Source organism: Doryrhamphus excisus, linkage group LG6 (assembly GCF_037039965.1).
Source record: "Doryrhamphus excisus strain RoL-2023G ecotype Guam linkage group LG6, RoL_Dexc_Guam_v1.1, whole genome shotgun sequence".
NCBI classification, from domain to species: domain Eukaryota; kingdom Metazoa; phylum Chordata; class Actinopteri; order Syngnathiformes; family Syngnathidae; genus Doryrhamphus; species Doryrhamphus excisus.
In genome coordinates, this window is record NC_136362.1 from 8,793,461 (window position 1) to 8,814,035 (window position 20,575).

Sequence of the window (20,575 nt, forward strand, 5' to 3'; positions counted from 1 at the left end):
AACAAAGACTGTAAGCAGGTGGATCTTTGAAGTGTTTTCCCGCTTTTAGCTCCCAAGGTGTTCGATTATGTCGCCAACCACATCACAGAAGCAGGGGTGCGCCCCGGGGAACGCCTCTCTGCTAGTTTACCATCAAAGACATGCGCTTCATCATGTGACAGCAGCGCTCATAGGGGGGTGGAGGGGGTCACGACGAGGACGTTGGGGTTAGCGCACCTCACCCCGCCCCGCCCAGGTATGCATGTCGCTGTCGAGATGTGACGTGTCGATCCTCGTGCTCTGCACATCGCATCCGCTCTCCCGTCTCAGCTGTCGGGCCGTTCCCACGGCGAGCTTGTTTGCCGGAGAGCTGGTCCGACCTGAGCCCGACCAGTTCCGCCGTTTTTTGCAGCACTCGTTTAGTTTTCACGCACACACACAGTGTTTGTTTGTGACATGACACATGACAAGTGTCTGTGCTTTGGCAGCTAGCTTGTGTGTCAAGGCAAAGGCCTGTTCAATAACATGTTTTCAAATCACTGCACACCTTTTTGGTTCCACAGGCGAGGCACGCAGCTCCGGAGTTCGTTTCTGCGCAATCCTCGACTCCACCGAATTGCCTTAATGGTAGGATGCTGACTTTAATTCTGTTAATAACACATTCTTTTGCACACTGATATATATATATATATATATATATGAGGCACTGCTTTTCTCCCCCTAGCGGCACCCGATGGCACCCTTGGCTGCCTCCTTGGTCCAGGCATGACCGTCACCCCCACCAAAGACAAAGCCGCTTCATCCTCGTACAAGGATACAGGTCTCAGGTGAGTTGGCGAGCCCTGCCGGCTCAGACGTTCATCCATGTTGACATCGATACTAAAATATTGATACTTCCCATAACAGCTCTCAAAATATGCATACAGGAGATACATTGTACTTGACCCGTCATTTCCATGACGATGTAGGGCTGATAATGTTATTTATTTATTTTTTATTATACATTTATTTACCCAGGCAAGCAATTTAAGAACATATTCTTATTTACAAAGGCAGCCTCAACAAAGAGCAAAAGCACTTTGACGGGAGAGGGGAGTGCTGAAAATAAGAACAATGTTATATAAAATTGCAAATAAAATAAAATTACAAATATCAATACAGTAAATATGTACAATACACTACGGTACGAGGTAAATTATTTTAAAAAAACAAAAAACAAAACAAAAAAACCCTTAAACCGTATTATGGAAAAAGCAGGAAGTGAACAAATGTATTTTTTTCAATTATTGCTATGACTTATTTCTTTCACATAAACATAAACAAGCCATTAAAAAGCCATAGCATTTCAGTATGTAGAATCAAACTATGGAATGGATTGAGTAAGACCCTCAAACAATTTAATTTAATTTAATTTAATTTAATTTAATTTAATTTAATTTAATTTAATTTAATTTAATTTAATTTAATTTAATTTAATTTAATTTAATTTAATTTAATTTAATTTAATTTAATTTAATTTAATTTAATTTAATTAAAAAAAAACTTAAACTATATTAGGAAAGCAGGAAGTGCACAAATGTAACAGTTACTGATTGTAAAAGTACCAGATGGAGGGGTAGGATTTAATAAGCTTTGCTTCTTCCTACTCCTTTTGGACATGTGGAACTGTGAACTGATTATGTGATGCGTTCAATTGTAATCTGATGCATGTTCAAATGAAATAATACCATTACCATACATACAATACAAAAGCATCAAACAACAACATTAAAGCAATGGGATAAGGCAATTGACCTAATCAGCAAGTAATGTTGGTAATTAACTGGAACAAGCTTGTAAAATTATGAAAATGTAGTAGTAAAACAAGGAAAAAGTTGTAAATTTACGAGAATAAAGTCACAAATTTACATCAACGTTGGAAATTAACAGGAAAAAAAAGCACATTTAATTGTACAATTACGAGGACAGTGGTACATTTATCAGAACAAAGTAACCAGTAGCGATGGCAGTATCTCCATCAGTGTATATAATGTTTCTACATTATGTATACCGTATTTTCTGGACTATTTCTGTATTTTCTGGACTATAAGTCGCTCTGGAGCATAAGTCAAAATTTTTTTGTGGGTAATTCAGTTTCCAAACTTGACAAAACAGACATTACGTCCAAGGCAAGTTCTAACAATAAAAGAATAGAGAACAGGCTGAATAGGTGTAAAATATGCTAACACAATGGTTATTTAGCTACACAAAAAATAAACATAAACAGAAAACATGTCCAGTGTTTATGTAACATAAACAGTTTTTTCATTTCTAAGTCGCTCTGGAGTATAAGTGGCAGGAACAGCCAACCTATGAAAAAAAAAAGTGCGACGTATAGTCCAGGAAAATACGGTATTTATTTTACTCTTGCAAGCAGAGCTGCTCCAGCACGGATGGATGAGGTGGAAGGCGTGCGATCCAAGCTCTCGGCTGAAGATGCCATTTCTTTGTCTTCCTCCCTGGCTGAGCCCATCAACCTGGAAGGTCAGATCCTCCTCATCTTGACATCATCGCCCCACCCTCCCCTCAAGGGGACCTCTCTTGTTCCTTTTTAGATGCTCACTACACTCTGCTGCGAGGCGAGCTGGACAGCGACGGCCACAACCTGGAGGCGGAGTCCTGGAGCCTTTCCACCGATCCGGACTACCTGAGGACTCTGCAGAGAGAGGCAGTTCAAAGACAGGACGTTATCTACGGTGCGGTGCAACACGCCCACAGTGCCTCCGGTCACAAATGCTGAACTTGAAATGGATGTGCATCCATTTCAGGTTCACGTACAATATTCATAAGAGTTTATTCAACTAGTAGAAATATCAATACCATCAGTATTTGATGTTTGGCTTTATTTTAGGATGTCAGAATCAAAATCGAATGCCCTTTATTGTCATTTTACATATAGTAGAATAGTTCAAAAATTCATCAGTTTATTTAGATAACGTTTCGGTCCATTTGACCTTCATCAGACATATTATGCCATCCCCGCCCCTACACACATATATGTATGTCCCCGCTGGGTGCAGGCGACCAATCCGGGGACTTAGGGGAGTGAGTATCACCTGTCGAAGGGCAATAACATTCATTTTACAGTTGTACACATTTTAACATACAGTAAAGTCTCGTTATATCGATATCGGTTAAAACGAATTACTACTTATTACGATACTATTTTCATTTCCCGACAAATTTCTAGTCTTTTATGATATAATTAGCTCTGTTAGTACGATACACGGTTATTATGATAATCCGGTTACTAGGATGCCCTTTTCATCTCCCGCCAGCCAATTTGGTCTGCTTATATCGATACAAAAGCAGCTTAAATCAATCTTTGCTTAAGGATTTCAATACCAAAAAAGAACACGGCGAACGGCTGCTTCCAGTCAACTTTATTTTTCACACTTCCACCACCAGAGTGCAGCACACACAGCGGAAAACACCCGTCCCTCGCGCCTACCCCTCCGGGTGGCAACACCTTCCCTATCGATAGTTCCGGGGTGAATTATGTCCCGGTAACCGGTAATCACTACAGCGTAAGTTTATTTTTATTTACTGTAGTACAAAATTTATTGTAGTACAAAAGCATGCTAGATACGCAATCCATGAACTCAAGGAGAAAATTACATGCCATATCAAAGATCCGCCCACTTTTAATGCAGTTCGGCGCAGGATCGGATATATGGATAGTCCGGTTATATCGGTATTTTTTCCGACTCCCGAGAATATCGATATAACGAGACTTTACTGTAATATGAAAAAAAAACATTTTTTTTATACATAATTCAATTCAAACTCAACACATAAACACATGTACAAATAGGGGCAACCATGCCAATGATTGAAAAACAGTTTTATTAAAAAAATTTAATATAAAAAAATACTAGTAAATACTCAACATCTTTTATAGAAAGAGGAAGGGGGGAGATTAAAGAAAACCCAAGTTGAAGCTGAGCTCTCTTTTTTGCAGTATGCCCAACAGCCTAGTTCAGTGCAAGACAGTATGACAGTACAAAATATAGAAATTAGAAGAATAAATAAAGAATAAATAATAAATAACAAAGGGTCTACATTGTAGAGGACGATTGGTTGCCTTGATTACATGGTTATATCTTGTTGACGGAGATGATGGCAAAGACTGGATTTATTTCCTTTGTTTATTAAACAAGGCCATACTCCCCTGAAATGCTCGCTGGGGGGCGGGGGCAGTTTTTCCTGTGGTGACATCACGAAAAAAACGCAACTTCTAAAGGGAGCGTTTGAGCGACTCTTCTTTGATCATTGGTGGTCATAAACAAGCTCTGTGGGAACTTGTTACTGTTAGAAGATCTTTTGCACAACAGGGGATGTTTACTGTGGAAATAGTGGAGATGAGTGACTAAACGAGTGGAGCAATTAGTGCTAAATGCGCCAGGCTTATATGAATGGAGCCACTGACTGGTGTTCCAAAAGCATTAGTGAGTAATGTGACATGAATCCATGCTCGCGTATGATAATTATACACTTATATACACACAGCTGATGAAAGTGAGGGCAATTATAGTTATTATAGTTATGAAAGTCACCATATGCATGATGATAGCTGAGAGAACATTTCAGCACATTTTCCCGTCACGTTATCCGTCTTGACACCCTCACCCTCTCCGTCTTCCAGAGCTCATCCAGACGGAGATGCACCACGTGCGCACTTTAAAGATCCTCCGACACGTCTACATGCACGAGCTAAGGCTGTCTCTGCTCTTGGACGAGGGCAAAATCGACGCGCTCTTCCACGGCGTCGACGCCCTGCTCGCCCTGCACCAGCACTTCCTCGGCTGCCTGAAAATGCGCCAAAGCCAGAGTCAGGAGGAGGGAAGTCCACACGGCTACCAAATCACAGAGCTGGGAGACGCACTCGTCTCTCAGGTAAGTCTGCGAATGTCACGGAGTAGCACAAGCACAAGAACATCACCGAATGGTTTCGGTCTTGGTAGTTTTCAGGCACCGTGGGTGAAAAAATGAAGGATTGGTACAGCGCCTTTTGCAGCCATCACACCGCCGCCGTCAATCTGTACAAAGAGCTGGTGCAGAACAACAAGAAGCTGCAGGGCCTCATGAAGGTATGTGGTGTCATTTCACAAAGCAACGTGCGCACGGCATCGCCACCCGAAACCCCCAGAGGGCTGTCGCGTATCGCGTGACACGCCGGCGCTCGGATCCAAGAGACACAATATTTCACCTCTGAAACAATCGTCAATTATTGCTATGACTTATTTCTTTCACATACACATAAACAAGCCATTAAAAAGCCATAGCATTTCAGTATGTGGAATCAAACTATGGAATGGATTGAGTAAGACCCTCAAACAATTTAATTTAATTTAATTTAATCAGTCATTCATTCATTTTCTACCGCTTTTCCTCACGAGGGTCGCAGGGGGTGCTGGAGCCAAAAGGAGTAGGAAGAAGCAAAGCTTATTAAATCCTACCCCTCCATCTGGTACTTTTACAATCAGTAACTGTTACATTTGTTCACTTCCTGCTTTCAAGAATTTAATTTAATTAAAAAAATGAAATTAAATTCAACACAGACCTTTCCTAATATAGTTTAAGAATTTAATTTAATTTAATAAAAAAAAACTTGAAACTATATTAGGAAAGCAGGAAGTGCACAAATGTAACAATTACTGATTGTAAAAGTACCAGATGGAGGGGTAGGATTTAATAAGCTTTGCTTCTTCCTACTCCTTTTGGACATGTGGAGCTGTGAACTGATTACGTGATGCATTCAATTGCAATCTGATGCATGTTCAAATGAAATTAAAACCATTACCATAAACAACTCAACATATCCTGGTCATAATTAGGGGTCTCTTGTGATACCCTTAATTATAGGAGAGTTATTTTGACCTGAGGTCATGTTTAATCTTTTGTTTAGAATGTCCTGAGGGACCGTAAATGGCCCACTGGATGTGACCATGAAGTATTTAGTAAGGACAAAAACTACAGCCTTGAAGAGAAGATCCTTTGTCCTGACGGTCGACGTTTCTTGCAAATTAAATAGAAATAATACAAAATGCAAAATGGTGCGCGCTCACAGACGGTGTCGCTACTTATATTGTAAAAGAAATACAACCATACAGTCAACATACATACGTATGTACGCTATACTTGAGTACCATCTGGTGGACCAAATGTGAATTACACCTCATGACAATCATGAAGAAATGTAGCTAATTTGGATTATTGATTGAGTATTTTTGGCACAATTGTGACACTTATGGTGTGTCCCAACAGAAAATTGGTCAGCTGACCCTGGTGAGAAGGTTGGGAATCCCTGAGTGTTTTCTACTGGTGACTCAGCGCATCACAAAATATCCCATCCTGGTGGAGCGAATTATCCAAAACACTGAAGGTAAACTGTAAATTCTACATCATATTCTCCTTGGCAAATAGTATACAGGAAGTTCTTCCTGCTCCTTTTCAGCTGACACGGACGAGCATCAGTCTCTGCTCCAGGGTTTAGCGTACATAAAAGACACCATCTCCCAGGTCAACCAGCGAGTCAGGGAATACGAGAAGGCCTCCCGCCTGAGAGAGATCCACGCTCGCTTGGAGCCCAAATCAGTGGGCCGGCTGAAGGACGGCCAAGCGTTCCGCAGGGAGGATCTGATCCAGGACAACAGGACGCTTCTCCATGAAGGCCAAGTCACCTGGAAGTCGTCTGGCAGACACAAAGGTCAGTCACGGCGTCCACAGGTCGGCTTTCCCGGGCTGCTGAACATCGCCGTGTGTGCTTGCAGACGTCCACGCGGTGCTGCTGTCGGACGTTCTCCTCCTGTTACAAGACAAAGATCAGAAGTTTGTCTTTGCTGGCGTGGTGAGTTGCCGTCTGAAACGATGGAGCTTTTTTTTTTTTTTTCCCATGGAAACAAACCGCTTTGTTTGCTCGTGCAGGATAACAAACCCCCCGTGGTCTCCCTTCAAAACCTCATCTTGAGGGAGGTGGCCCACGAAGACAAAGCCATGTTCCTCATCTGCGCGTGCACCTCAGAGATGTACGAGCTCCACGCCGGCTCCCGTGAGGAGCGCGTCAGCTGGATGGCTCTGATACGGGATGCCATAAACCAGTAAGAAAAAGTCACTTTCACTTGACATCCTGCCAATCATCTTGATGGACTTATCCTCTGCATGCAGTCTCTCGGAGGAGGACGCACTCCACCAGGAGATCATCACCAGACTACAGGAATATCAAGGTGACTGAGCCACATTTCCATAGTAGTGAATAATAATAGTAAGAATAAAATATGCGTAGATCATTTAAAGGAGCGGGATGAGCAGATCAAGCGATGCCTGTCTGAGAAGCTGCTCATCTACAGCACCCTGTACAAGGACGTGACGGGACACGAGAGCCCCTCCAGGGCACTGCTGCTGCGAGGAGACCCCACTGACCTCCAGCAGGGGGAGACGCTGCTCAAAGGCGCCATCAGCGAAGGTCAGAGCCGAGGCAGGCACGGCCACAGAATCATCATTCAGCCATGTTGTCGTGACGGGTTCTTCGTTTGACCTCTTGTCTGCAGTGGAAGACATTCAAAACCTCCTCTTCCAAACCAGAATGACGGACTCGAATGACATCCAGGGTGGTGGTGATGTTGATAAGATGCCGGGGAGGAGAGCTGAGGCTTGGGGGGCGGCTGAGAGCAACCCGCCCGCAAGCCCAATGAAAAGTAAGCCGCGTCGTGCACCGAAAACCGGAGATATATCCATATGTCTACATATCAAATCATTCATTCATTTTCTGCCGCTTTTTCCTCACGAGGGTCGCGGGCATGCTGGAGCCTATCCCAGCTGTCTTTGGGCGAGAGGCAGGGTACACCCTGGACTGGTCGCCAGCCAATCACAGGACCTATGCTAACAAATAGATAGAAAAAAACCCTTCTCATATACTACAGCTAAAAAAGCCTATCATGCTAGTAATGCTAACATATCAAATCAACTTTATTTGTAGAGCACTTTTCCTGCAGAGACATGCAACACAAAGTGCTTTACAGAATTAAAAGCAATTACCACAATTAAAAAGAAAAACAGGGCGGCACGGTGGTCGAGTGCTTAGTGCGCTGACCTCACAGCTAGGAGACCGGGGTTCAATTCCACCCTCGACCATCTCTGTGTGGAGGTTGCATGTTCTCCCCGTGCATGCGTGGGTTTTCTCCGGGTACTCCGGTTTCCTCCCACATTCCAAAAAACATGCTAGGTTAATTGGCGACTCCAAATTGTCCATAGGTATGAATGTGAGTGTGAATGGTTGTTTGTCTATATGTGTCCTGTGATTGGCTAGCGACCAGTCCAGGGTGTCAGAAGACAGCTGGGATAGGCTCCAGCACCCCCCGCGACCCTTGTGAGGATAAGCGGTAGAAAATGAATGAATGAATGAAAAAGAAAAACAATCCCACCCTCCACACACACACAATCACACACAGTAGGGAGACATGGCATGGCACTGAGGATCAAGGAAACGCCACATTTGAGGCCGTCCACACTGGGAGGAGCCACATGCCGTGCCATCGGGGAACCAGCACCCAGGCCCCCCCCCCCCGACTCCGACAGACGGGCAGACCCCCACATCAAAGTGAGGAACCCCCAGCCGGCCGGGTCGAAGGGACCCAAGGATGGCAACCCCCTCAGCAGACCCGACACAGCCCCCAGTGTGGATGACCCCCCCCCTCTTGAGGAAACACTGGAGTTAAAAGCTAAAGACTAAGAGCATAAAATAGGACTAAAAAGATAAAAAAAGTTTAAAATATTACTTTAAAAGGTGTGTCTTTAATCTTTTTTAAAAAAATATCAACAGTCTCCACAGTCCTGAGGCTCTCCGGCAGGCTGTTCCACAGGTGGGGGCCATAGTGGCTAAAATGCTGCCTCACCGTGGGTTTTTCTTCTGGGTTTTGGTATCGTTAAAAGGCCAGTAGGGTCCGCGAGGGTTGATATGGTAAAAGCAGATCCGATAAATTAGAAGGTGCAACGCCGTTAAGACATTTAAAAACCAGTAAGAGAATCTTAATATCTTACATATATCTTACATATGGCCCGTATAGTCGCTAATCCACGCTTCTTCTCAGATGGAGATGCGGCCCAGGGGCTCCGCTACGATGAAATGGTGCCGCTGTACTGCTCCCACATGTCTGACGACTCCCAGCTGAAGGACAGGTACCACCCGGAGAGCCTTCCCAAGAGGGCCGACAACGACCACGCATGGACGCCCGAGTCTGCTTCTCCTCCCGACCACTTCCAGGCAGAGGTTAGTTACGCACGCTCGGATTCTCCACAGGCTCCTCAGCAGTGCCTAAGAACCCAATGATTATTGATGGTTTTTGGGCATTTGCTGGGGGTCCACTGTGCGCCCGCTTAGACCTGTTTTTCCTCTGCAGGTGTGTGACCGGGTCATACTGCTCGCACAGAGGCTGTATACGTTACAGGTTGGTTCTTCCAGCGTGTGTTGCTTTTTGCTGGAGATGTCACTGTCCTGTTCTCCTCTCCTGTGCAGGCCATCGTGGCTCAGCAGGACAGTCAGATCGAGCTGCAGTACGTCCTGCGTACCCAGAGCAGACCCTCCCGCCCGTCCAGCAGCACCTTGTTGGAGCAGGAGAAGCAGCGCAACGTGGAGAAGCACAAGGAGGAGCTGGCCAACCTCCAGAAGCTGCAGGTGCAGCACAGAGATGCGCAGCAGCGCTGGGAGAAGGAGCGGGAGCGCCACAGTGTCTACATGGAGGCCCTGGAGGCCGACCTGAAGCAGAGGGAGGACGACTGCAGGAAACGGGAGGAGAAGCTCAACGAGGAGAAGGCCGAGCTGGAGAGGCAGAGGGAGAGCTACCAGCAGGATCTGGAGCGCCTCCGGGTGTCCACCAAGGCTGTGGAGAAGGACAAGGAGCGCCTGAGCCAGGAAAAGGAACGTCTGGATGAGAAGTTGAAGAAGTATACGGCGAGCGCCGGACACGCCAACTACGATGACCCCGTGAGTGGAATTGACGGTACTCCGTACTCCGTATTGCTGATGATGGCGTTTCTTCTCGCCCGTCTAGTACATCAACCTGTCCAGCTACCAGTCCTTCAGGGGAAGCGTCGCCAATGGAGGTGGGAGTTCGAGGCCGCACATCCTGCTCGCCACCGCCTGCGACCCTAAGGAGACTCCTCCCAAGGTGCCGCCACGCAAGGAGAGCATCAGCTCCCAGCCGGCGAAGCCCGAGCTGCCCATCCACCTCATCAGCACCACCAACCAGGTCCACAAAGCCAGCGTGGTGCAGCAGATCCCCACCAAGCTGGCCAATCTGGCCAAGGGCAAGGAGAAAGGATTCCGGGTGAAGGCATCGCATCAGAGAGCCCACAGCGCAGGTCTTGTGGGAACGAGGGGGGGCGGGGTCTTTTGATTCATGTGTTGATGAAATGTTTCCGCGCACGTGCAGCCTCCATCGACGTGAGCCAGGTGTTGCCCATCCGAGTGACGGGAAAGGAAGGCGGGAGTCTGCGCGGCCCTCACAGTCACTCTCTCGGCCAGTCAGGTACAAAAACGTATCCCAAGTGGACGGCAAGACATCGCCCGGACGTAAAAGCCACACTTGATCCTTTTTTCCACCCACGCCCGTCCGCTAACACCAAGCACTCACTTCACCCTCTTCTCCCTCTTAGATGACCTGAACCCGGCAGGATACGGCCACAGCGTGAAAACGTCGCCGTCCTTCAGCGCGCACCTCAGAAGCGGCGTCGAAGCGCCGCCGCCTCCTCCACCTCCCTTCCCCAAAGAAGTGCTGCGAGAAAAAGCCACGGAGAAGGTCATATTCCTTTAATTTGCTTCTCAAGGACTACCCCACTGTGAGGTACTGTATGCCCGCCCTTTTTTTTACACAAACTACTTCTGGATGAGGATGTTGCAACAAAAAAAAAAAGGAAGGAGCTATTTTGCACACTGGAGAAAATACCATTTTACAATGTTTCTAAAGCTTTTTAAATATTTGATGTTATGACATTGCCAAAGACTTTTTAAAAGAATTTTTTATTACCGAGGAAAGCAACATTTTTATGACCAGGTCTGTCATCATGAAGCTACCATGTAGGACAGGGCTGGGCAAACCTTTGGTCTCGTGGGCCACATTGGCGGAGGGGCCCATCTATATATACACAACAACATACTCGCTCACGGTGCAACCAAACCAAACCACAACACATCCGCAGTAAGCTAGCACATCACATAAATCTACTACTACGACTATGTGGGTGATAAACTACTTAGCACGGAGCCCGCAAGGCATGTTGGGTAGTCCAGCTGCTCCCTTTGCAATCCAGCAAAATGTTGACAGAAAGCACATCACAAGCTACCCAGCATGCCTTGCGGCAAGTATATAAAGGTGTTATTTTTTTTTCCCATGGGTATTGTGTGGGGGTGTTTTCTTTGTAGGTAGATAGGTAGGTTGCTTCGTGAATCCAGCTCACAACAAGCGAGTCATGTTGTCCGGTAGTTTCATGTTAGCTTAAAAAAAAACAATTGGAAATGCCTGTTGTGGCCCACAGACTTCAGTTTGCCCACCCCTGGTGTAGACAAGCACTGCATTTGAACTCAATAGAAGAAAACATTGCAATAACGCCATGTACCAAAAAAAAAAATTACATAAGGAAACAGTAAGTTGATAATATATCATTATATAATAGACATGTTAATACTAATCATGGAGTTCCCTGTCAGGGATGAATAAAGGATGTAACCAAGAACAGTCCAAAAAGGAATACAGCAAAGTCAGTCTTTTATTATATCCTCCTCAACGGAGGCACTTAAAAGCTCAACAAATGTGATGACAATCAGCCAACCCTCATGTGTTTTTCAAGTAAAACCAAAGACTCCCAGCATGAGGACTAAAAGGAGTATGTTGCATTATTAAGGTATTTTTCCACACCACTCGTCATCCAAAGTGCCGTGGGCCATCATCTACACTATAGATTATACTTTCATAGCATGCAAAAGCAAATGTAGCATCAAAGAAAACATACGGAGGTTCGGTCCCAATAGCACCATGCCATCCTTTCCATCACAACGCAGCCTTTGGCTTCCCTTAAATGTGAGGTCAAGACTTGAACGTTTCCCTTTTAATGCCCTCATACTGTTGAAAAGAAACCAATAATAATAATAATAATAATAAGCCATGAGGTGACAACAGCACTGGAAGTCCTTTTTTAGGTCAGCTTTTCCTCTCCCGTGGTCTGCGGCGTCTCCCGAAGCAAACCGGCACCCTGGTCTCCGTTCTGATTGGATTCTTTGCCGGCCGCCGTCTCCGCTTTGCGTTGGGAGGGGCCGGGAGGCGCCGCCGCTTGCGTACACTCGATGGGGGCGAGCGCTATGGGAGGCTGCAAGGGACAGAAATGATCACACGTATGTCAGGGACGTCGACCGAGGCGTCACTCCATGGCCAAAGATTTTGAATCCACTTGAAAATCTTTTTATTGCGGGTTTTTAACACTTTTGACGTCAACGAACAACACAAAAGCTTTTAAGAGCGGATCGATTCCATACAGGAACAACATTACAAAACATTACAACCAGGCCATAAGTTGTTTTTTTATATACAAGCCTATATTATAGCACACACCACAAAACATGAATTATGTCCTCTCTGCAGTTGAGTAAATAAAGAGCTTTTGCAAGGGGCCGTAGCCCTCATGCTAACTGAAGGTATCATCGCTACGCCATCCACATCTACCAGAAGGCCAGACACCCGCGTCAATATGTTGCTATGACGGCGCTTCTGCCACGTCATGTGCTGTGCTAGTTAACGCTGAATATGGAATATATTGGGCACTTATTTTATACCTCGCTTCCTTCTGCTAGCATGCGCACAAGTGCAATGATGAATTCAGCTAAACTGAGAAATAGCATCCATCCAAACATTTGCTAGCAAATAATTTTTTCAGCTATTACTACTCCACCTGCACCTTGGTTATAATCAAAAAAATGAATATTTCTTCAATATTAACATTTTGGGTGGGGTGTACTACTTCATCCAGCTCCTTCTGAGGTGCTCCCAGGCCAGTTTGGGAGGCTTAGTCCCTCCAACGTGTCCTGGGTCTTCCCTAAAGACTCCTACAGGTCAGACATGCCCTGAACACCCTCCCCCGAAGGAGCCACCTCATCTGGCACCTCCAGTTTCTCCTGGATGACAGTACTTTTATCACCTTATCTCTAAGGGAGAAAACTCATCCTGGCTACTTGTACCCTCCATCTTGTCCTTTTAGTTTGCTAACCAAAGCTCGTGATTGTAGGTGAGGGTAGAAATGTTAAGTTCTCTTCACCAGTATGGACCTTAGCACGTTTCATCCTTTCCTCACTTGTGAACAAAGACCTTGAGAGATTTAAACTCCTCCACTTGGGGAAGGATCATCATCATCCAAGACGTGGAGACCCGGGTGCTGATGGATAGTAGAAATGGTGTGAAGTGGACTACACACGTGTGGTAGAAATGGGCTTTCCTAACACTAACTGCACGTAACAATAGGCCAGATGTAGATGTAGATGCCTGTAGAGCCCGTCATGTTTCCGCTTACGGATGGCGTACTGACCAGGAGAACAATAGCGCTGACATTACGGAATACCTGCAGTGATGCTAACAGACAGCCGAGGCCTCACAAGCACAATGGAGGACATCAGAAAAGAAACATTTTGATTCTACTTTAAACTATTTTTTTTTGTGTCACTTGGTGTTGCTGCACAGTAGACAGTGGGTTCATATCAAACTGGTATTCACCACAATTCCACTTCCTGTCCAGAACTGAGGCAGCTCCCTGCGCCACAGCGCCAACGCCAGGCTGGTGAGCAGAGTGCAAGGCACCAGGTAGAGCAAGGCCGGCTGGCCCTTCTGCATTACGGCCAGCGCCACGAAGGTGATGAGCAGGCCCACGCCGTATGCTGCAGTTGAAGTGGAGGGGGGAGGGGTAGGGCGGTCATGCATTGTGAGGTTGAACGAGTCGGCGTTAATGCGTATAATAATAACGTACCGATGGTGCAGGCCACAAAGTAGATCCTGGAGGACTGCGTCAAAATGTCAAAGCGGTTACAGTACGCCACCAGCAGTCCTGCAAAAGACGCAACCGAGAGGTGTAAATTATAAAAACGATATAAAACGACGACCTCGTCTTCTTAGAGTGGTCGTCATCACCTGGCACCAGGATGTCACCAAAGCCGAGGAGGGAGAAGGGACGATCGCACAGGGCGAGGGGAGACGAGTTCAAACGCGGGACCTTGAGCACCATGGGAAGCTGAGGAAACGGGACAAAGCGTGCAGACGTCAGCTTCACTCTCTTCACCGCATCGGTTTCCTGACTTCAAACTCACCTTTTCGTGTGTAGCCGAGTCGGAGGGGCCGGCCGCCACCTCCACCATGATGCTCTCGCCGCTCTGTCAAGGTGGAAAAAAAGGTCAAGAAGCCATCTCCATGGAAACCACTCATTCATTCATTAAGACCGTCTGAACCCACCTTAGTGAGAAAGGGTGTGATGAATACGAAAAAAACATCGTAGACAAAAAGGACGGTGAGCAGTAAAGTGCAAGCCTGCGAGAAAAGAACACAACGCATCAGTAAACGACCTTGAGAAATGCTCCCGGCGTGTGTGAATGTGCACCTTGAACGTGGGCAGCCTGACGGTCTTCAACATGTAGAGACAGAAGGCGATGCCCAGCGTGTCCTGCAGCACCCACGCCCACCTGCTCAGACGTTACGTCGTTGAAAAACAAATCCTGCTCGAACTGAAACGTGATCGACACTCACTGGTCCTCGTTGCGGAACACCGTCCAGGTGACGCTGATGCCCACGCAGACGGCCGACAGCAGCAACGTGCGCACCTGCGGCCGCTTGTGAAGATACGGAAGGTTGTTCTCCGGGATCCTGAAGGAAGGCGTCCATGTTTACAACACGGATGTTTACAGTATGGATTTCTCACGGATACTCACCTGCACTTGCAGAAAGGAAGTCTGCGCACGAAAGGCCACAAGCAGCTGTAGAGGCCCACGGAGGACGCCACGCAGAAGATGGCTATGACCCAAATAGCTGCAACAAATTAAGGGGGGGGGTTGGCTACCATTCGCACTGCATACGTCGTCATCAAGCATCTCTGCCGCTTACCCAGGCTGTCGTAGAAGAAGTAGAGCAGCACCAGCATGCTGCAGCACATCACCACGAACACGCCGATCATGATGGGAGTGACGTCCACCGTCTCCTCGTCCTGCTTATCCGCACCGTCGTCCCTCTTGTGCTTCATGTAGCGTCTGTTGGAATCAAGAGAAGCAGAAAATGGCAGAAAAAGCTGACAGCGATATGATTGATCCATCCCTGATTGGAACCAGGATAACATCTTCCAGCCACTAGGGGGCATAAATACACGCTATATGGTGATGTATTAACCCTTAGATGCATAAGTGGGTCAAAAATGACCCGGTCAGGTTGTTTTCTTGAAATATCTTTGTAATGAACATTTTTTATCATTTCATATTCCAGGTATTCCTCAAAAACATGTTTTTGATATCATACCATTCACATTTTTAACTTAGTTTTTATACATTTTAAGAAATGTTTGTTTTTGTGTTACTACCCCAACCTTCCATAAGTGGGTCAAAAATGACCCGGTCAGGTTGCTTTCTTGAAATATCTTTGTAATGCAAAATTTTTATCATTTCATATTCAAGGTGTTCCTCAAAAAACATATTTTTGATATCATACCGTTCACATTTTTAACTTATCTTTCATACATTTTAAGAATGTTTTATTTTTGTGTTACTACCCCAACCTTCCATAAGTGGGTCAAAAATGACCCGATCAGGTTGTTTTCTTAAAATATCTTCGTAATGAAAATTTTTTTATCATTTCATATTACAGGTATTCCTCAAAAAATATGTTTTTGATATCACGACGTTCACATTTTTAACTTACCTTTTATACATTTTAAGAAATTTTTGTTTTTTGCGTTACTACCCCAACCTTCCATAAGTGGGTCAAAAATGACCCGGTCAGGTTGTGTTCTTGAAATATCTTCGTAATTAAAATTTTTTAGCTTTTCATATTCCAGGTATTCCTCAAAAAATATGTTTTTGATATCATGTCATTCACATTTTTAACTTACTTTTTATACATTTTAAGAATTTTTCGTTTTTGTGTTACTACCCCAACCTTCCATAAGTGGGTCAAAAATGACCCGGTCAGGTTGTTTTCTTGAAATATCTTCATAATGAAAATGTTTTATCTTTTCATATTCCAGGTATTCCTCAAAAAACATGTTTTTGATATCATGCCGTTCACATTTTTAACTTATCTTTTATACATTTTAAGAAATTTTCGTTTTTGTGTTACTACCCCAACCTTCCATAAGTGGGTCAAAAATGACCCGGTCAGGTTGTTCTCTTAAAATATCTTCGTAATGAAACATTTTTATCATTTCATATTCCAGGTATTCCTCAAAAAACATGTTTTTGATATCATGCCATTCACATTTTTAACTTATCTTTATGTAACACACAATGTATCATCACATTTTCTATTGTTGTACGGGGTCATTTTCTTTTTCAAAGATGTAAAAAAGTGAAAAATGAAGATGTTTCTAACATGAAATCATTCTTGTGTGGTCCTAAATATAATACTAAATATCATACAAGTGATTATTCCTAACCTAAATGGCAAAATTGGCATAAAAACGCATTTTTGACCCACTTATGGAAGAGTGTAGGGTCCAGTCACTTGTGCATCTAAGGGTTAAGTAGCATTATTTTTACATTCATGCATTTTTCCGTGATTTATTCGTCTGGCTTATCTGGTGCACACGCACTTCTTCCTGTCCTTGCTGCCCGCCCAGTGTCCTCCGACGGCGACTGTCCCCACCGCCATCAGGAAGATGATCACCATGTTGTAGTCCAGCACCGGCTCGTTGGGAGCGTACATGGCCACCAGTCTCCCTTTACCGAACGTCTGGTCATCGTCAGAACAACATAGTTTAACAACATAGTCCCCACATTTCATGGATGTTACATCCCGGATCCGCCTTTTTTTCAACGGTGGTCTATTCCTGACACCGTATTCTCACCTTGCTTATATCCAGCATGTCAGAGTAGCTGAGCAGTGCCACGGGGATGTCAATCTCCTCATACTGCGTCTTGTTCCCTGCCGGCGGCGTCTTCAACAGAAAAAGCAAACCGATTTAGAATGAGGCGGCTCCGATTCCATCATCTTCCCTCGGCGTTAACCTACCAGTCTGTCCTTGCTGACGATGAGGAGGCCCTTGGCGCCGTTCATCTGAGCCAGCCGTACCTTCTCGTAGAAGGTGCAGTTCCCCCTCATCACCATGGGGATGCCGTTGGGGAAGCCCCCCTCTGGGACGTCGGACGACGAGCACAGGACCGACGTGGTCAGGTCGTAGATCTGGAGACGTGACTGCATACAGCACGGGACACGAATCCCTCCATGTGAGCCAAGAACGTTGTTAAATGTGTTAGCAAGGACCAACACATGTACAAGGTTAAATGTTGCTATTCATGTTTGCATTCACATTTAGAAGGTTAACTGTTGCTATTAATGTTAGTATTCATATTTAGAAGGTTAACTGTTGCTATTAATATTAGTATTTCCATTTAGAAGGTTATACATGTTGCTATTAATGTTAGTATTCACATTTAGAAGGTTAACTGTTGCTATTAATATTAGTATTTCCATTTAGAAGGTTATACATGTTGCTATTAATGTTAGTATTCACATTTAGAAGGTTAAATGTTGCTATTAATGTTAGTATTCATATTTAGAAGGTTAACTGTTGCTATTAATATTAGTATTTCCATTTAGAAGGTTAACTGTTGCTATTAATGTTAGTATTCATATTTAGAAGGTTGACTGTTGCTATTAATATTAGTATTTCCATTTAGAAGGTTATACATGTTGCTATTAATGTTAGTATTCACATTTAGAAGGTTAAATGTTGCTATTAATGTTAGTATTCATATTTAGAAGGTTAACTGTTGCTATTAATATTAGTATTTCCATTTAGAAGGTTATACACATGGCTATTAATGTTAGTATTCATATTTAGAAGGTTATAGACATTGCTATTAATGTTAGTATCCACATTTAGAAGGTTAAACCTTGCTATTAATGTTAGTATCCACATTTAGAAGGTTAAACCTTGCTATTAATGTTAGTATCCACATTTAGAAGGTTAAACCTTGCTATTAATGTTAGTATTCACATTTAGAAGATTAAAAGTTGCTATTAATGTTAGTATTCACATTTAGAAGGTTAAACGTTGCTATTAATGTTAGTATTCACATTTAGAAGGTTATAAATGTTGCTATTAATGTTAGTATTCACATTTAGAAGGTTATAAATGTTGCTATTAATGTTAGTATTCACATTTAGGTTATAAATGTTGCTATTAATGTTAGTATTCACATTTAGGTTATAACCTTGCTATTAATCTTAGTATTCACATTTAGAAGGTTAAAAGTTGCTATTAATGTTAGTATTCACATTTAGAAGGTTAAACCTTGCTATTAATGTTAGTATCTCCATTTAGAAGGTTATAAACGTTGCCATTAATGTTAGTATTTCCATTTAGAAGGTTATAAACCGTGCTATTAATGTTAGTATTTCCATTTAGAAGGTTATAAACCTTGCTATTAATGTTAGTATTTCCATTTAGAAGGTTGTGAACATTGCTATTAATGTTAGTATTTCCATTTAGAAGGTTATGAACATTGCTATTAATGTTAGTATTTCTATTTAGAAAGTTATAAATGTTGCTATTAATGTTAGTATTCACATTTAGAAGGTTAACTGTTGCTATTAATATTAGTATTTCCATTTAGAAGGTTATACATGTTGCTATTAATGTTCGTATTCACATTTAGAAGGTTAAATGTTAGTATTTCCATTTAGAAGTTTAAACATTGCTATTAATGTTCGTATTCACATTTAGAAGGTTAAACGTTGCCATTAATGTTAGTATTCACATTTACAAGGTTAAACATACTGTAGTTATTCATGTGTGAGAAGGTACAGTACAGTTGTGTTAATACTGGCATGAAAAGGATCAGGGATTGCCAACAGCAATTTAACTTAAGTACTGGTACTCTCTTTAGTTGAGTACCAGGCAACTTAACTGCCCCAGTACGAGGTCTCGGACTCTTCCCGCCTTCACGGGACGTGTGAGCCGGATCAGTATGAAATCCAGTTGATCTGTTTAATAGCATCTGCTCCCCAAGCTCTCATGCAAGATGGAAGAGTTGCTCCGTCTTACCGCCTTGTTGAGGTCCTGAGGTAGACGCGCCCACTGCGAGTTGAAGAAGATGCAGTAGTCCTTGCCTTTGCTTTCGCCTGCATCGCTGAAGTGGGCCATGCCATACTCTGCAGACACCTGGACGATATATACAGTTTCATTACATACCATACACATGAGGAATGTCTAAATGTCAATTGTTGCCTTACACATTGATAAAAGATGCTAAGAATAGCAAAGTTAATATTTTGTGCGTGCCGGAACATAACAGTAATGACAATGCTAAGTTTTGATTGACTCCTCACTGTTGTCTATTTCGAGTATGTACCCTCCGGTTGAGCTAAATAAGCTAATTCCGGTGATTTAAAGCACAACGGTAAACATCACACGAAGAGTCTGTACTAAGCTTACCACTGTTAGCATGGCACACTTGGACCACCCCCTCCCCCATCATAAAAACGCCGTTATTTTCGTTTAATTTGACATTATTAAACTAAAATGCCAATATATGTTCGTCATCACCGTGAATAATGACGTTAGCTCCTCTTAGCTAGGATGTTCTAGCTAGCTGGCTAGCTAGCTAAAGGAAAGCTGCGCTCACTAATGTTCCAAGCTAATGTGTTAGCATTTAAAGCACCATTTAAGCCAAGCTGTAGTGTTCTGACTCTTACGATGCTAATGTGTCGTCCATTGACGTCAACTTTGACCTACTACTAACTCGACGCTAGGTTATTTCCCACCACGGTTTAAAAAAAAAATAAAACAACGGTTTATCATCATCGAGTTCGTGTTGAGCGTATCACCTTGTGGATGACCATAACGGCCAAGATCAATGTCGCGAGGCCGGTGACTGTCATCTTGAAGCCGGCCCTCCTTGTTCTTGTTTCCCCGCAACCACCAAAACCTCGCAGCTCACGCGAACACACCAACATCAGCTGCACTAAAGACACGCCCATTCCATGACGCAACCCGGAAGTGTTGTGCCGTACTTAAAAAACTTTGTGTCACATATTGTTTTTTGGTGTCAAGTGACTCAATGCTGCACAAATAAATCGTAATCTGAAGTTTTGGCAATTTGTATTTGAAATTGTAATTTGATTTAGATTTGATAAACATTGATAAACCGGTTTGTGACTAAATACATTAGATTCATGTATACATGAAATAACAGTCCGATAGTCACCTTTACACTCCTATTTGTTTACACCACATTGCTGACGTCATGAACAGGCGACGGGCTCAGACGAGTCTTTACAAATCAAGAGTAAAAGTTGACGCCAATGAGGGCGTTAATGTTGGC

General features: G+C 43.8%; 2 protein-coding genes across 4 annotated transcripts; one reads left to right on the top strand and one right to left on the bottom strand.

Moving 5' to 3' along the window:
• Positions 1–478: 478 nt before the first annotated feature.
• On the top strand, positions 479–12,064 carry arhgef18a (rho/rac guanine nucleotide exchange factor (GEF) 18a). 2 transcript variants are annotated; one of them, XM_078791357.1, is made up of 19 exons: positions 479–606; positions 704–806; positions 2,396–2,502; positions 2,574–2,714; positions 4,664–4,914; positions 4,983–5,108; positions 6,286–6,403; positions 6,476–6,727; positions 6,792–6,868; positions 6,946–7,118; positions 7,186–7,244; positions 7,304–7,483; positions 7,569–7,715; positions 9,108–9,286; positions 9,417–9,464; positions 9,533–10,000; positions 10,068–10,377; positions 10,449–10,544; positions 10,672–12,064. In XM_078791357.1, exons 2-19 carry the CDS (start codon positions 745–747, stop codon positions 10,827–10,829), a joined length of 2,952 nt encoding a protein of 983 aa, XP_078647483.1. In that variant the 5' UTR covers positions 479–606; positions 704–744; the 3' UTR covers positions 10,830–12,064. The 2 variants fall into 2 exon arrangements, with proteins under 2 accessions (XP_078647483.1, XP_078647484.1); XM_078791358.1 differs by having other exon boundaries at positions 10,449–10,588; positions 10,672–10,814.
• Positions 11,764–20,245, bottom strand: sppl2 (signal peptide peptidase-like 2). Of its 2 annotated transcripts, none has more exons than XM_058069142.2 (15): positions 20,079–20,245; positions 19,297–19,413; positions 17,259–17,441; positions 17,095–17,184; positions 16,840–16,979; positions 15,147–15,289; positions 14,975–15,071; positions 14,793–14,909; positions 14,647–14,728; positions 14,502–14,576; positions 14,360–14,422; positions 14,184–14,283; positions 14,023–14,100; positions 13,773–13,933; positions 11,764–12,378 (listed from the first exon to the last, which is right to left on the bottom strand). In XM_058069142.2, the coding sequence occupies exons 1-15, from the start codon at positions 20,229–20,231 to the stop codon at positions 12,208–12,210; spliced, it is 1,770 nt and encodes a 589-aa protein (XP_057925125.2). In that variant the 5' UTR covers positions 20,232–20,245; the 3' UTR covers positions 11,764–12,207. The 2 variants fall into 2 exon arrangements, with proteins under 2 accessions (XP_057925125.2, XP_057925126.2); XM_058069143.2 differs by lacking the exon at positions 20,079–20,245 and adding an exon at positions 19,947–20,064.
• Positions 20,246–20,575: the final 330 nt, after the last annotated feature.

Bases quoted from the DNA above. Each gene is read 5' to 3' on its own strand.
- arhgef18a (XM_078791357.1), top strand. From the start codon at position 745: ATGACCGTCACCCCCACCAAAGACAAAGCCGCTTCATCCTCGTACAAG. The intron at 807-2,395 runs GTGAGTTGGCGA...TCTTGCAAGCAG, and splicing joins TACAAGGATACAGGTCTCAG to AGCTGCTCCAGCACGGATGG. The intron at 10,545-10,671 runs GTACAAAAACGT...TCTCCCTCTTAG, and splicing joins TCACTCTCTCGGCCAGTCAG to ATGACCTGAACCCGGCAGGA.
- sppl2 (XM_058069142.2), bottom strand. From the start codon at position 20,231: ATGGGCGTGTCTTTAGTGCAGCTGATGTTGGTGTGTTCGCGTGAGCTG. The intron at 15,290-16,839 runs GTGCGTGTGCAC...TGATTCCAACAG, and splicing joins GGCAGCAAGGACAGGAAGAA to ACGCTACATGAAGCACAAGA. The intron at 14,910-14,974 runs GTGAGTATCCGT...GCCTTCCTTCAG, and splicing joins CTTCCTTTCTGCAAGTGCAG to GATCCCGGAGAACAACCTTC.